The sequence below is a fragment of the Leopardus geoffroyi genome, chromosome E1 (genome assembly GCF_018350155.1).
Source record: "Leopardus geoffroyi isolate Oge1 chromosome E1, O.geoffroyi_Oge1_pat1.0, whole genome shotgun sequence".
Classification (NCBI taxonomy): Eukaryota; Metazoa; Chordata; class Mammalia; order Carnivora; family Felidae; genus Leopardus; species Leopardus geoffroyi.
This window is the reverse complement of record NC_059330.1, coordinates 43,460,135-43,476,815: the sequence shown is the minus strand read 5'-3', so window position 1 is coordinate 43,476,815 and position 16,681 is coordinate 43,460,135. Positions and strand designations below refer to the sequence as shown.

The following is a 16,681-nucleotide window of genomic DNA, read 5'->3' as shown; positions in this document are numbered from 1 at the left end:
GTGTCTGACTTCAGCTCAGGTCATGATCCGTGGTTCACAAGTTCGAGCCCCATGTCGGGCTCTGTGCTGACAGCTCAGAGCCTGGAGCATGCTTCAGACTCCCTCTCTCTCTGCTCCTCCCCTGCTGATGCTCTGTCTCTATCTCTCTCTCAAAAAATAAATAAAAACATTTTAAAAAGAAAAGAAAAGAAATCCCTTACCATTAGCAGTGATGCCCCATCCTCCTCCTCCGGCCTCACTCCTCTCATCCCCTGGCAACTACTTATTTCCTTTGTCTATAGATTTGCCATTCTGCACATTTCACATAAATGGAATCCTGTAATATGCAGCCTTTGGTGACTGGCTTCTTCCAATTAACATACTGTTTTCGGGATTCATCGTTGTTGGAGCCTGATCTGTGCTTCAGGGAGTAATAATTCATTGTAGATTCCTTTGTATGAATCTGTCACATTTTATTTTGTCCTTCATCAGTTGATAGACTTTTGTTTTTTTTCCCCCATTTTTTTTGGCTAATATAAATAACACAGCAATGAACATTCATGTACAAGTTTTTGTGTGGGTATATTTTTGATTGTCTTGGATGTATACCCAGCAGCAAAATCTCTGGGTCACATGGTAACTCTATATTTAACCTTCTGAGGAACTACCAAACTGTTTTCCTAAGCAGCGGCCCCATTTTATATTCCCACCAGCAATGTATTCCATCCTCACCAACAGTTCTTACTGTCTTTTTAAAAATTGTCATTATAGCTAGCCGAGGGCACGAGCAGTATCTACTTACGGTTTTGATTTGCGTTTCTTTAATGACTGATGATGTCAAGCATCATCTTTTTTGTGTGACTTTTGGCCATTTGTAGATCTACTTTGGAGGAATGTCTTTTCAGAACCTTGGCCCATTTTTATTTTATTTTGTTTATTTTTCACTTATTTATTTTGTGGGAGTGCGTGCATGAGTAGGGGAGGGGCAGAGAGAGAAGGAGAGAGAGTCCCAAGCAGGCTCCTTGCCGCTAGCACAGAGCCCGATGCAGGGCTTGAACTCACGAAACGTGAGGTCACAACCTGAGCCAAAACCAAGAGTCAGATGCTTAACCCACTGAGCTACCCAGGCACCCCTTGGCCCATTTTAAAATGGGATTATTTGTCTTTTTATTATTGAATTATAATAGTTCTTTATATATTCTGGATTGTATACCCTTATTAAATACATAATTAGCAACTATTTCCTCCCATCCTGTGAGTTGTCGTTTCACTTTCTTGGTGGTAACATTTACAGCATAAATGTTTTCAATGTTGATAGAGTCCAGTCTACCTATTTTTTTCTTTCGCCATTTGTGCTTTTGGTGTCCCGTGTATACCCATTTCCTAGCCCAAGGTCACAAAGATTGATGTGTTCTTCTAAAAATTTTATAGTTTTAGCTCTTACATTGAGATCTATGATCCATTTTGAGTTGACTTTTGTATATGGTATAAGGACGAGGTCCAGCTCGATTCTTTTGCATATTGATGTACAGTGGTACCAGCACCATTTGTTCAAAAGACTATTATTTCCGGGCGCCTGGGTGGCTCAATCGGTTAAGCGTCCAACTTCAGCTCAGGTCATGATCTGTGGTTCGTGAGTTCGAGCCCCGCGTCGGGCTCTGTGCTGACGGCTCAGAGCCTGGAGCCTGCTTCCGATTCTTGTGTCTCCCTTTCTGTCTGCCCCTCCCCTGTGCGCGTGCTCTCTCTCTCTCTCTCAAAAATAAAGATTTTTTAAAATTTACCAGAAAAAAAAGACTATTATTTCCCCCTTTAGAACGTTTTCGAGGAATGCTGTAAAGTGATCTTTGGTACACATCTCAGTGAGTAATTATATACGGTGTACCCTCTATGGCCACCCTCCAGATGGAAACATAGAACATTTCCAGCCCACCAGAAGGCTCTCTCATGCCTTGTCCCATTGTTCCCCTCTAAAGGAAGCCTCTATTCTGACATCTAGCACCGTAGATTAATTTTTCCTATTGTTCGACTTCATTCGTATGGAAGGAACTGTACAATGTATACTCTTTTGCTTCTTTCACTGAGCATTATGTCTGTGTGGTTCACCTGTGCATATAGCATGAGGCTATAGTTTGTTCTTTTCCATTGTTCTGTAGCATTCCATTGTAACAGTATATTACAGTGCATCTATCCATTCTCCTGCTAACAGACATTTGGGTTGTTTCCAGGTTTGGGCTATTATGATGAAAGCTGATGTGAACATTCTTACATTTGTATTTCGGTGAACCCCTCTGCACTCTTTTCTGGGGGTATATATCTAGGAGCGGAATTGCCCAGTCATTGGGAAGGCATATGTTTACCTTTAGTGCATACTGCCAGGCAGTTTTCTAACAGTGTTTGCACTGACTTGTACTCACATTAGCAATATGTGAGCATTTTCATTGCTCTTTATCCTAGCCAGTGGGTCATCAGTCTTTTTCGTTTCAGCCACTCTAATAGGTGTGCAGTGGGACCTCACTGTGGTTTTAATTTGCATTTCCCTGATGACTAACGATCTTGATACCTTTTCGTTTGCTTATTGGCTTTTGGAAGTCTCTGAGTCATTGCTTCATTCTTAAATTGAGTTGTGTGTATTTCCTGATTCATTGGTAGAGGCTCTTTACATATTATGGATATGTCTTTTATTAGAGAAAAAAATATGTCGCATATACATATAGCAAACGTTTCTTCAAGTCTATAGCTTGCCTGTTTTTTTAATGTTTATTTATTTATTTTGAGAGAGAGTGTGTACGCTCATGCGCGTGCAGAAAAAGAGGGAGAGAGGAATGCCTGAGTGGCTCAGTCGGCTAAGCTCAGGTCATGATCTCGCGGTTCACGAGTTCAAGCCGTGCGTCGGGCTCTGTGCTGACAGCTTGGAGCCTGGAGCCTGCTTTGGATTCTGTGTCTCCATCTCTCTCTCTCTGCTCCTTGCCCACTTGCACTCTGTCTCTCTCTCTCTCTCTCAAAAATAAATAAACATTAAAAAACAAAAGAAAAAGAGAGGGAAAGAGAGAGAACCCCAAGCAGTCTCCACACTGTCAGTGCAAAGCCTGACTTCGGGCTTGAACTCACAAACTGTGAGATCATGACCTGAGCCGAAATCAAGAGTTGGATGCTTAACTGATTGAGCCACCCAGGTGCCCCTATGGCTTGTGTTTTAAATCTCTTAATGGTATTTTTCGTGGAGCAGAAATTCTTGGTTTTAATGCTCTTCAATTTATTGGCCTCTCTGTTTGTGGTTTACGTATTTTGTGTCTATTTTTAAGATCTCTACCCAAAGCTGTGAAGACCCCTGTATTTTCATCTAGAAGCTTTGTTGTTTTACCTTTTGCAGTTAGATTTATGATCCACTTGGGATTGAGTTTTGTGTATGGTGTGAGGTAAGAGTCCAAAGTCACGTTTTGTCCGTACAGATATCGGACTGACTAGCACCACTGACTGAATGTGACTGTATAAGCCATGTAGCTGTATAAGTGAGGGTCACAGTCTCCGTTTTTTACTATCCTGAAGAGTCTTCAGGGCCCAGAATGTCAGAGGACTCTGAAGGTTTTGAGCCGACAACTGTCAACACCCTGAAGGGTAAAGAAGAACGACTCCACAGCCCCCGGCTTGAGCTGGAAGCAGGGGGCTACCCCTAGGGTCTGGGGCTGCGCGCCCTAGCAGGATGCCACAGAGTGGCGTTGACCAAGCTGAGTTCACTCCCGTCCAAGACCTGACTCGTGTTGTGTCTCAGCTCCGACATCCTGTCTTGCCAGGGTCCCAGAGCTGATGGGACAGGGCAGCTTAACTTGTCACCCAAGCTCTTCGGCTCACCGGGCGTTGCTCCTCTGGCCTCTGGCAGCTTCTGCCACGGCAGGCTCCTTTCAGCCCCAGGCTTTTCCATTTGCCATTCCATCTGCCCGGACCCTTTCCCAGCTCGCCCCTTTTCCTCACCCTTGTCTCCACCTTCCCCCAGCACCCTGTCCCAAAAGCACCGTCCCCAGTGACTCCCTTTCCCATTTGCCTGCTTCGCTTGATTTCCTGCCTCTGGACTTGAATATCGGCTCCGTGATATGGAAGAGCATGTCTGTTTCCTTCTGTAAGGTCAGCTCTGCACACCGTACCTGGGTGAGTGCAGGCGTAATTAATGGTTCTCGAACTCTCAGAGACTCTCGAGATGCCAGCTTGGGAGTTTACGCTGAGAAGTAGGCCGCCAAGTGCATGGGCTGGGCTGGTGGGTCTGTCCAGGGCGGGCTCCGCCTCCCCGCAGGCCTCAGGGGACTCAGGTTGCTGAGAGTCCACAGGACCCACTCATCCCTCCACTAAGTAGATAGTCGCTGGGCACTCCCATGCAGCCCACCTGGTGGACCCCCGGCTCCACCCCCATGTGTCACCCCTGTGAGTCTCATTTTCCTGTGCTTCTGTCACTTAGTCACTGCCATTTATTTGACACTTTGGTGGCGTGGGGTGGGGGGGGTGGTGAGTAGAGGGTTCTGACTGTCAAGTCGTATAACCATGAGAGCCATTCAGTCTTTCTTTAAAAAAGAAACAAAAAACATTATTTTAAATTCATTCACCACAGAGGCCCTGCTCTGGGCCAAGCACCATACTTGGTACGGTGATGGAACAGGACGGACAAGGGCCCTGCTCCTTGGGGACAGACACTGGATCAGGCAAGTCATTACCCACATCATAATTACACTGGTGACAAGTGCCAGGAAGGAAAGGGGCCGGGAGTGGGAGAGCTAAGGGGACTTCTATTTGTGGACTCCAGGGGGCTGTGAACGGATTTCTCAGTTGCACTCCAGAGGACAGTCTGGATTCTAAGACTTCATCCAGTGAAAGTGGCATTCTTCTGTCTCGGGACCCTCGTGGCAGGTGCTGCCATGGCTTAGACCCGTGGTCTGTGGCGGTTTCCTCCACTGTTAAAGCGGCAGTGTGGGGGCTTGAGTGAGCAGAAGGTAGGAAGGTAGGTGGTAGGAAGAGGGAGGGGGAACAGTGGGGTTCCCCCCCCCACACCCCGCTTCGTGACCGGGGGCCCTGGCTGGGGCACAGCTACAGAGCTCTGTCCAGGCCTGTGTGTAGAAGCTCCAAGGACCCAGTGTTCCCACTGGTTTTGTCTGTTGTCTAAGAGAACAAAAGATTTTTCCTGGAGTATCATTTCCTGGGGGCTGACCTGTGGCCGCTGGACCGTGTCTGAACATTTCCCGGTCGTCTCCCTCGCCTCCTCGGAGAGAGAAGCCATCACCAGTGAACTTATATCACCTCACAATTCACATTTGTCTCCTTCCTTCCAGTCCCCTTGCCCCAGCCTTGTTATTTTATGCCAAAGACGTTTGATACTCAAGAATTATTCCTTCATCTGTGATAACTCTGTACCAGGCATAAAGAAGAGTGGCCATTGCATACAGCTTGGTAGGTGCTGGGTGGGGTGGGCAAAGAATGCCATGGGAACCCCGAGGAGTCCCTGACCCAGCTAGACAGCAGGAGGAGTGTAGGCTGGGGAATAGTCAGGAAAGCTTCCCAGAGCAGGTGATGGACGGCCCCTGAGCTGAGTCTTAAGGAATAGTGAGCTGGGAGGCCACAGGACTTCCCAGGTGTGTGCGCCAGGCTCTGTGGGGCTCCTGCCCATTTTCCTCGGGGAGCTCCCCTGGGTCTCTATGGCCCAGGCAGGCTTTGTTCAGAATCTTGTGTTGCAAATGCTTCCCAAGTAGCCACCCTGATTGACACATTATCCTGTCACTGACTGAAGGAAGCACCTGCTAATTCCGAGGGTTTTCAGAGGGAGCCCTGGAGCCCAGCTCTGAGGCCCCGATACTCCTGACTAAGAGTTCTCCACTCTTGGCTTAAGGTGCCATAAAGCATCTGAATGGATTAAACTGTCCAAACCAATCCCTCTAGGGCAGCCTCAGCCTTACTCCCCTTCCGCGTCTACGGGAGCAGAGAGGGCAGTCTCATTTAGGGGGTGGAAATAGCAACTTCAGGGTGAGGTTGGTGACACTTAACAAAATAGCTGGGCTGGACCCACCTCTCGTGTGAGTCACTTCCTCTGTGTAGACAGCCACTTAGGGCAGTCCAGCCAGCTTTCTTCTTGCCTCTGCTCATCCATGCTTAGGCACAGAAAGGCAGGGAGTGCTTGAAATGGGGGAGGGGAGAAGCTAAAATCCCTTCCCACAATTCTGTGACCCCAGACCCACCCCACTTCTCCCACTGGTGAGCAGCTTCAGTCTCAGCAACAGAAGGGGTCCTGGGTCCTGCTCACCCATGCGTCCCTCATCTCAAAGCCTATAAGCAGGGCTGACAAACTGTAGTCCTTCAATAACTGGTGCTGGGATGATGGGATGTCCACCTGCGACAAAATAAAGGTAGACCCCTTCCTCACACCATACACAAGAATTAACTCAAAATCAGTTGGAGACTTAGGGGAGCCTGGGTGGGGTGGCTCAGTCGGTGAAGCCTCCGACTTCGGTTCAGATCATGGTTCGTGAATTCGAGCCCCACGTCGGGCTCTGTGCTGACGGCTCAGAGCCCGGAGCCTGCTTCCGATTCTGTGTCTCCCTCTCTCTCTCTGCCCCCCCCCCCCCACTGTCTCGCTGTCTCTCTCAAAAATAAATAAACATTAAAAAAAAATTTTTTTAATAGGCAAAGAATTCGAATAGACATTTCTCCAAAGAAGATCTACTGGTGTCCACTGAGCACGTGAAAAGATGCTCGGTGTCATTGTCCTTAGACACTGGTGAAATTGCAAACCCAAACCACAAGACGGTACTTCACACACGTGAGGATGGCTATAATCAAACAGATAATAAAAACGTTGGAAAGGATGATGTGGAGAAATTGGAATCCCCATATGTGGTGGGAATGTAAAATGGTGTAGTCACTTAGGGAAAGAGTTTGGAAATTCCTCAGAAAGTTAGACATAGTTACCGAATGGCCCATCAGTTGCACTCATAGACATGTACCCAACGGAACGGAAAACATAGGTCCACACAGAAATGGTTACGTGAATGTTCGTGGCAGCATTATTCATAATTGCCCCGAAGCAGAACAACCCAGATGCCCATCAGCTGATGAACGGACAGACCAAATGTGCTACATCCATACCTTGGAATACTAGTTAGTAATAAAGAAATACTGATGCCTGCCACAACATGGATGGACCTAGGAAACCTGATGTTCAGAGAGAAGGCAGACACAAAGACCACATTTATAAGATTCCTTTTATATTGGGGCACCTTGGTGGCTCAGTTTAGCGTTCAACTCTTGATTTTGGCTCCGGTCGTGATCCCAGGTTCGTGAGATTGAGCCCCACGTCAGGCTCCACACTAAGTGTAGAGCCTGCTTAGGATTCTGTCTCTCTCTTTCTCTGCCTGTCTGTCCCCCTCCCCTGCTCATGCTGTCTCCCCCACACACACCCCGAAATAAATAAATATAGATACAAATGAATAAAAAAACAAACCATAAATGAAGATTCGGTTTATGTAAACAGAATGGACAGATCTCTAGAAACAGAAAGTAGATTAGTGGTGGCCTAGAACTGGAGCGGTTGAGGGGAAATGGGAACTGACCGCTCCCGAGCACGGGGTTTCTTTCTGGAGGAATGAAAATGTTCTGAACTTCGTGGTGCTGGTTGCACAACTCCGCGAATACACTGAAACTATTCAGTCGTGCGCTCTAAATGGGTTCCTTTGGTGATCGGTGAATTGTGTCTCCATCAAGATGTCTGTAAAACAAAACAAACACACAAAAACCTTCAAACACCACCTATGTCTTCCCTCCCTTCCCACTAGAAGAGCAGGAGCTGGATTTCAGAGGATGACTTCTACCGGCCTCCCCAGGAGCCGCCCGCAGAGAGCCCTTCAGAACACTCCGTGGCTTCTTCCGGAGGGACTGCGGAGTCCAGGCCTGGGCTCCTCCGGCATTTTTCTCAAGGGCCAAGGAAAAGCCACTCCACGGGGGCCTTAGACCAAGCCTGCGTGCCTTCCCCAGGAGGCCGGCCAAGCAGGGCAGCGGCGGCCCAGGAGCACCAGAACTTCAGGGTGGTGCACCGCAGGCAGATGGGTAGGTGACCGCAGGGTTCCAGTGACCTTGCCGCGGGGACAGTGCCTTTCGGAGAGCAGTGCCAGAGCCCTCTTTTCCATTACCGGTTGGGTAGTGTATTCTCACGAGCAAAACCTCTTCCCAAAATGTAATCAGGAACACCCTTGCTGAGTAATTCAGGGAAGCATTTCAGGAAAAGTGCTATATTTTCTCATGAGAGCTCCACAGTATCATGCCCCCAAACCTGTTTCATATATTGAAATACTGAAACTTTCCCCCCGAGGTCGTGTGACTATGCACGACTCTGGGTTCTGCCTGTAGCTCCGAGCAAACCCTGCCTCCGGAAGGCATTTCAGTGCCCCTTCCCGAGACCTCTGTCTTCGATGGTTTGTTTAACAGCTCTGCTGGGGGTGTATCAGCTCTGCCATCTGTTAGCTGTCCTCTGTGCGCTGTTTACAATGAGGCCAGCTCGAGTTCCGCACCCTGTGCAATTCTAAAAAGCATTCAGTGACCATAACCGAATTTCTCCACAACCCCCACAAACAGAAAAGTCTGCCTTGGAGCCGGTCTCTTTCTCACTTCATTTTCTGTTTGCCGTGACCCAGCAGACGATTCCGGCCAGGTTCCTAGCTCAGGAGAGCCCTGGTCTCCACACTGGCTTCTTTTAGGTTTTTCTTGTAGTCCGTGTAACCATGCCAGAGAAAGTGTGCCTCATGCCTAGGCCGTCAGGTTCCCTGAAGGGTAGGAAGACCCTATACAATTATTTGAAATCTCCAAGGCTAGTTCAGGCTGCGGGAGAGAGAACTGTGCGTTCTTTGGACCACCCAGTTGCTGGCAGAGCCCTAGGAAACAGGGAGCATAGAGGGGTGTGTGGTGTCCAGGCACACGCTCATTCAGCGGGTATTTATTAAGTATCTGTGCTGTGCCAGGCTGTTCTGGGTGCTGGGGACGCAGCAGGAAGCAAAGCAACGTCCCTGTCTTCACAGACTTCTTATATCCTAGTGCAAGAGGCAGGGAAGAAGGGAATGAACAAGTAAATGTATAGTATGGACTGGTGATAATAATTGCTATGGAGAACTTGGGGAGTGCCATGGGGGGGACCGTACTATTTCATATGGGTGGCCAAGGAAGCCCTCACAGATAAGGTGACATTTGAGGAGATGTGCAGGGAGAGAGGCAGGAAGGCAAGGGCCGGCCTGTGTGGCTCAAGCAGGGGAACAGATGCAAAGATCCTGCCATGGGCACGTGCCCAGAAAACCAAGGAGATGGGAAGGGGGTGGTTAGAGATGAGGGCGGAGTGACGGAGGGCCTCGCGGGCCACAGAAGGGACGTTAGCTTTCCCTCCGAGGGAGATGGCAGTCATTGCAGGGTTTGGGGCAAAGGGACGTGATCTGACTTCCTTTAAATGGGGAGTCATCCTGGCTCGTATGTTGAAGGACCTCAGGGGAGAGAGACCAGTCAGGAGGCTCTCGCCACAAGCCAGGCCAGGGGTGACAGCCGTCGGAGCCCGTGTGGTAGCGGTCGAGGTGGTGAGAAGCAGAAGGTTCTGGATGTGCCAGCAGGATTCGCTGATGGGCTGCGTGTGTATGTGTGTGACAGAAAGGAAAGGTTTTTAGCCCAAGCAGCTCGAAGGATGCAGTTTGCCATTTATGAGATGAGGGACGTTGGGAGAAAAGCTGGTTTGCAGTGGGAGGGGCAGGAATTGATTTTCGGGCATGTCAATTTTGAGATGCCTATTAGATATCAGCCGTACACGGCACAGGCGGAGATCTGAACCTGAAGTTCAAGGGCGAGGTTCAGGCTGGAGATAAACGCTGGGGAGTTGTTGGCATAAAGCCCTGAGCGTAGGCACGATCAGGTAGGAGGTGGGTGTCAATGGAGAAGGGGACCCAGGACTGAGCTCTGGGGTGCTCCAATGTTGACATGTCAGGGAGAGGCGGAGGAGTGAGCCCGGGGGACAGAAGAGTGGCCCGTTGTGGCAGAGGAGTACCCAGAGTGGCCCCTCAGCAGCCGTGTGAGGGAAGTGTCTCATGAGGGAAGGAGGGTCTCAGCTGTGTCCTGATACTGATGGGTCAGGCCAGATTGGCACCAAGGATTAGCCTTGGGATTTGGTGACAAGGAGGGCATGGGGCTTCCCAAGTGCCGTTTCAGTGGAAGGAGGGGACAAAAACCTGACTGGAGCAGATTCAAGATGGAACGGGAGCAGGGGAACCAGAGACAGTTGTGACACCTCCTCGAGGTTTTCTGTAAAGGGGACAGAGGAACAGGGTGGTAATTAGAGATGTGAGTGCCATCAAGAAAGCTATTTTTAAAGATGGCAGAAATAACAGCGTGTTTGTGTGCTGATGGGAACGAGCCAGGAGGGAAGGGAGAAAGCAGTGACACAGTGGGGGACGGGAGCGGGGTGGGGGTGGGGGGGCTGCTGGAGAGATGTCCCTGTCCTTGAGTGGGCGGTGGGGAGGGGTCCCCTGTGCAGACGGAGGAGTTGGCCTCAGACTGAGCCGGAAGTTCATCCCCGGTGACAAGGGGGAAGTCTGAGTGTGGGTACAGATGCCATAGTGAGGGCTCTGTGGAGGTAATTTTTTTAGTCCTTTTTTTTTTTTGTCCTCAGTAAAATTCAGGAACAAGGTCAACAGCTGAGGGTGCGGATGGGATGAAGGCACTCCTAAAGCGTTCTCGAGGCAGCCCCTGTCCCCACCCGCTGCAGGGCCTCGGGAGGTAGAGGCTTGGCCCGCCGTCTAAAGTGCCTCTTTCTGCCCCCAGGGCTGTCCAACCCATTCCGGGGTCTCATGAAGCTGGGCACCGTGGAGCGGCGGGGGGCGATGGGCATCTGGAAGGAACTCTTCTGCGAGCTCTCCCCTCTGGAGTTCCGCCTCTACCTGAACACCGAGGAACGCACCTGCGTGGAGAACTGCTCCCTGCTGCGCTGCGAGGCCGTGGGGCCAGCCCACGGCGACGGCCGCTTCGAGCTGGTCTTCTCTGGCAGGAAACTGGCCCTGCGGGCCTCCTCCCAGGACGAAGCCGAGGACTGGCTGGACCGGGTGCGGGAGGCCCTACAGAAGTGCCGGCCCCAGCAGGAGGATGAGTGGGTGAACATCCAGTACCCGGAGCAGCCCGAGGACCCCCCAGACGCCCCCCAGGGTGGCCTCCCCTCCCACCCGGACCCACCCACTGAGCCCGAGACTCTCCAGGGCACGCAGTTCTGTTGGTCCTCTGCCCAAGTTCCCGAGCCAGACGCTATTAAAGAATCCCTTCTGTACCTGTACACGGACAGGACCTGGATGCCCTATATTTTTTCCCTATCCTTGGAGTCTCTGAAATGCTTCCGAGTGAGAAACAACGAGAAAATGTTAAGTGACAGCCACGGAGTTGAGACCATCCGAGATATCCTGCCAGACACGAGCCTCGGGGGCCCATCCTTCTTCAAAATCATCACGGCCAAGGCCGTCCTGAAGCTGCAGGCCGGGAATGCTGAGGAGGCCGCCCTGTGGAGGGAGCTGGTGCGCAAGGTCCTGGCGTCCTACTTGGAGACGGCCGAGGAGGCGGTGACACTGGGCGGGAGTCTGGACGAAAACTGTCAGGAGGTGCTGAAGTTTGCCACGCGGGAGAACGGCTTCCTGCTGCGGTACCTCGTGGCCATCCCCACGGAGAAAGGCCTTGACTCCCAGGGCTGCTTCTGTGCAGGTGCCCCCTTGCTGTCCCGCCACCCCCAGCCTGCCCGCCTCACTCTGCCTTGGGTGGGGCTCCCGACTTAGGCTCTCTGCCCTTTCCTGGCTCTCCACGAGCGCCCCCATGCCACCCCTGGGATGTTGCAGCAGACGTAGCCTCTGCTCCTCCCCAGCACCCACCGAGGCCAGCAGCCCTGCCGAGGGTTGGGACCTGTGGGTGCACAGCTCTGCCGGGTGCTGCTCTCTCTGCTCAGGGAGCTCCATCCAGGGAGCTGTGCTCTCCGCCCCCTTCATTATTATATCACCCTATCATTGGATTCTTTTGGAGCAGGGGCACGGCACCCTTCCAGATACTTCTGCATGCTTTTGCAAGTGCACACAGTCTTTTTCGCTTAACAAAAATGGGCTCATCCTACTGAATGCTGTGCAATAGAACATTCTCCGATGGTGAAAATATCCTAGATCTGTGCTGTCTAATACGGTAACTACAAGCCACCTGTGGCCCCTGAGGACTTCAAATGTGGCTAGTGTGACTAAGGAACCAAATTTTCAGTTTAACTTAAAGGTATTTAAATTGAAGTGGGCGCCTGTGGCTTGTGGCCACCGTACGGGCCAGCACAGCTGTATATATTGTTCTGCAACTTGGTTTTGTTCTACTGAGGAATGTATTATGGATATTATTCTACGTCAGTACATCTGTCGTATCATTACTGTCCTCAAGTCTGATTCTTCTGTGTGGGACCACCGGGCCAGCTGCTTTATTTGGATTATTTAATTTAGTCCTAACAATAACCTGTCCTGTGGTGAAGCCAGATGAGGACCTTGACGGTCCTAGAGCCTCGCTCTGGCCGTGTCCCCGCAGGGCCTCTCCACCCCATTGCTTTTCAAGGCTGTGAGATATTCCATGGCTCACGTTCCATTTTTAGCTCTTCTCCCCGACCCAGACCCCTGTTTCCATCACCTTCGGTTTTCCAGGGGGACTGTGAGGATTTTGCCCTGCCGCAGGGTGCCCTAGCAGGAGACACGGCTGCAGGTGGTTTGAGGACCATCCTGTTGGCTGGAGCCTGTGGGACCGGAGGGAAAGTCTGCTTCGGGCATCCGGAAGGAAGTGGTCTGCGGTTTTCTTCCTGCAGAAGACATTTTCAAGTCCCTGCTCACTCCCTCCTCACACCCGCCAACCCCTAACACTCACGCTCTGCACTTTCCGCCTGTGGGTGTTGGGCTCGGGGAGGAGGCCAGGCCCCCCAGGGCTGGTGAGGAGGGTCCCCCAGTGGGTGTGAATGCTGGCAGGGGGCGGCTCTCACTGTGCCTCTCACCTGCCAGCCCTCAGGCCGAGACTGAATCTGCGGGCTTGGGCTTCCTTCCTGCTGCAGGCATGGCTTTGTGGCCGGGTGGATGCCCACCGCCGGCATCTGGCTGTATTTCATGGTTCACAGGGCACTTTCAAAGCCTCATCTCATTTAAACTTGGTCATCACCCCCACAGGAGAGCAAGGAGCAGCTGAATTTTATAGATACTGAAATGGAACCTTGTAAAACCTCGGCGAAGGTTAGGATGAGGCAGCTATTAGGCAGAAGAGCCAGCCCTTCTAGTCCCAAGGCCAGAGGGCCTCTTTCCCCTGGCCCTGTGGGAGGCAGGCATGTGCTCAGGATCTGAGCCCCATTCTGACTCTCACCGCCCGCCACTGTGGGGGGACCTCCAGCAGAGGAGCTGAAGCCGGACCCTGCACCACTGTCCTGAGATGTCCGGCCTCTCTGACTCCAAGCTGGCACCAGGCAGTGTCCAGACGGTCCTGCCTCCCGTTGGCCTCCCCACCTACTCCCTGCCTGTCGGCCGGCCCCATGTCCCCAGCTCCTACCCTGCTTGCCGAGGCGCTGACTCGGTTGCTTCCGTTTCTGGGCCCCAGTGGAGGGGTGGGCCTACAGGAGGTTGGCATTGGTGAGCAAGCAGTGGGAACACTGAACACAGGCAGCTAGGTAGAAGAGGATGTGGGCTCTAACACCAACCCAACCCAAATCCGATTACCGGCTCTGCCACTTAATCGTCCTGTGACTGGGCAGGTCTCCTGACCTCTCTGTGCACCGACTGCTTCGGCTGCAAAATGACAGCAATAATTGTTAACGGTGTTTTGTCGTAAAGACTAAGCAATGGGGTTGTTTCTCAGCAGTGGGCATGTGAGTGACGGTTGTTTGATCTTTGTGTCCTCCTTTTATGTCTGCCCCTTCCTTAAATAGCAGGTCCTTCTGCCTAGGAGCTTCTGCGTTGTCCCCAGACTCTGGCCCCGCCACTGCTCACTCTCCTGCCGTCCCTCTCCCCAGGCTGCTCCCGGCAGATTGGCTTCTCGTTTGTACGACCCAAGCTTTGTGCCTTCTCTGGCCTCTATTACTGCGACATCTGCCACCAAGATGATGCCTCGGTGATTCCGGCCAGGATCATCCACAACTGGGACCTCACCAAGCGCCCGGTAAGCCTTGGGCCCAACCAATCGTGGCCACACAGGGCTGAGGAGTGACAAAGGAATGGTCGCTCCCCTTTGTTGCTGCTCTTTGTGTGGAGGAGTTTGGCTCTAGGGAATTTAGGGTCACTGGTTCAGGCCCCGTGATGGTGGGAGGGCCAACCAAGAAAAAACTGTGCTGCTGGTCTGTAGCCCCTGGGCAGAACTCTGTCAGTGCCTGCCTCGTTCCTCAGGTGGAGGTCTGAGGGTGGTTCTCTGCAGCTCCCATGGCCACGGACAAAACTGTTTAAGGCACCAGCAACTAGAGAGAGAGAAAGAGAGGGAGAGGAAGAATAGATAAGGAAAGATAGTTAGGATAGATTATATTTCTAGATGGATGGGGGATGGGTGGGTAGATCGTTGTGAATAGATAGATGGGTGGATGGGTTGGTGGGTGGATGTAGACAGATGGTTGGGTGAATGGATGTGGATGGAGGGATGGGTAGATGGATGTGGACCGATGGATGGGTGGATGGATGGGTGGGCTGGCCAACTGGCTGTACTTCCCCTTGGAGCAGTCAGCCTTTTCTGTATATTTGTTTACATACATTTGTAAAGTTGGGATCATTCTGGACTCATACTGGTTTATAACAGGCTCTGTCCACTTGGTACCATTTCGTGTGATTTAGTCTTGAGTACTTTTTTATGTTCACCAAATGCTTTTGAATAAGATGTATTCTAAGATCTCTCTTTTCTTCTTCTCCACCTGAGCTTACCCACTTACCTAGCTATGTTACCATTAGCAAATTATTTAACTTCAGTTTCCTCATCTATAAAGAAGGATTAATAAGTATCTGCCTCAGAGGACATTACAGGAGATGGCAGCCGCCAGTCTCTTAGAGCCTTACATCAGTGCCCTTTCTTTCTCCTGAGGCCTGCCACACCTTCAGCCCCTCATTCACTTGGTCAGAGCCTGCCTGGAGGAGCACAAACTTGGCTTTCTCCCAAAGGCACAGATTTCTGCTTAAGACAGACACAGAAGCACAAAGAAGAAGCTATTTGTTTCTCAAGACCCAGGCCTATTGGCCATGCAGTCTTGACGTGTGGATGTGTCGTCAGAGCACAGGGAACATGACTCTTAGATTCCGTGCCACCCCAGCCTCCACCTTGCTGGGGACCGGAACCCCAAGGACATTAGCTTCACTTTGGCTTTTTGTTGGTTACCTTGTCCTCACTCCTGCCCTCAGTGGTAAGTATTTAACTAACTGCATATAGAATATTAAACCTCAGAACCGCCACAGATGCAAATAATTCTTTGGCCATAAAACACACTCGCTATTTACAACATCCGGACAACTTTTTTTTTTTTTTTTTTTTTTTTTGCATTTATTTATTTTTGAGAGAAAGAGAGAGAGAGAAAGCACGAGTGGGGGAGAAGCAGAGAGAGGGGAAGACTCAGAATCCAAAGCAGGCTCTAGGCTCTGAGCTGTCAGCACAGAGCCCGACATGGGGCTCAAACCCGTGAACCGTAAGATCATGACCCGAGCCGAAGTCAGACGCTTAACCGACTGAGCCACCCAGGCGCCCCAACATCCGGACACTTGTTAAGCCATCTTCCCATTCATTGCTGTAATCCTTGTGCCACTTCCTTTTTCCAGCTAGAAAATTACGGTACTTTTCTCGGCATAGCTGAGATCAGGAAATACCCAGCGCTCATTCTTGCTCTCTCAAAGATCCCTGGCCTACGCAAGAACGGGAAAATTCGAAATACAAAGCGGCTGGCTCACGGGTTGAGGGCCTTAATGTTCGCTGTTACCACCGGCTGACCCACTTGTGCGAGGACTGGCTGGCACTTGGCAGGACGTCAGCCCGGGACTGGGGCTGCTCTCTCGACTGTCTCTGGCAAGCCCACAGGACAAGAGCAGTCCCTGGGGAGCAGGAAGCTCCTGCCCGTCCGTCCGCAGCACTTGGCAGCTTTCAGCACACATTCCTGTGTATTATTTCATCTGAGCCTCGCCCAAGGCCTAAAGCTGTCGTGGGAAGGGCTGGGCCAGGACGGAGAAGAGCAGTCTGAGCAGTCACCAGGGCTTTGCTGCTGGGCTGCTTGTTGGCTCGGGGGCTGTCACCTCAGGGCACTAGGAAGTGGGAAGAGGAGTTGTCTGTTGCTGCGGGAGGCAAGAGATAGCAGTGGGGCTGGGTGACGGGCCAGAGGCTCCCAAGCCCCCAGTGTGACAGTCTCCTGAGGGCCCTGGTACATTCCTAACGCTTCGGGGGACAGCTGGGCTGCGCAGGCACTCAGGGTCTGAAGGCAGCTCCCATTACTGAGGATATGCTAGGTGCCAGGAGCTTACATTATTATTGTTTTAATTTTTTAACATTTTTTAAGTTTATCTCTTTATTTTTGAAAGAGAGAGAGAGAGAACACACACAAAGGGGGGAGGGACTGGGAGAGAGGGAGACACAGAATCTGAAACAGACTCCAGGCTCTGAGCTGTCAGCACAAAGCCCAACGCAGGGCTCGAACTCACGAACCTGGAGATCATGA

General features: G+C 51.3%; 1 protein-coding gene and 1 long non-coding RNA gene across 13 annotated transcripts in view; one reads left to right on the top strand and one right to left on the bottom strand.

Moving 5' to 3' along the window:
* Positions 1-16,681, top strand: part of PLEKHM1 (pleckstrin homology and RUN domain containing M1) — a 48,112-nt gene that overhangs the window by 21,129 nt on the left and 10,302 nt on the right. For 6 of the 12 annotated variants that reach the window (XM_045489267.1, XM_045489268.1, XM_045489271.1 and 3 more), the window contains 3 exons: positions 7,785-8,055; positions 10,798-11,718; positions 14,021-14,166. In XM_045489267.1, coding sequence (XP_045345223.1) covers positions 7,785-8,055; positions 10,798-11,718; positions 14,021-14,166 — 1,338 coding nt within the window. Of the gene's footprint in view, positions 1-7,784; positions 8,056-10,797; positions 12,418-14,020; positions 14,167-16,681 lie in introns of those variants that run through there. The other 6 variants (XM_045489269.1, XM_045489270.1, XM_045489265.1 and 3 more) reach the window with 2 other exon arrangements.
* Positions 6,618-13,684, bottom strand: LOC123603865. The gene is made up of 3 exons (XR_006715080.1): positions 13,561-13,684; positions 12,664-12,829; positions 6,618-7,717 (listed from the first exon to the last, which is right to left on the bottom strand). It is a non-coding gene; the product is annotated as an uncharacterized LOC123603865 (long non-coding RNA).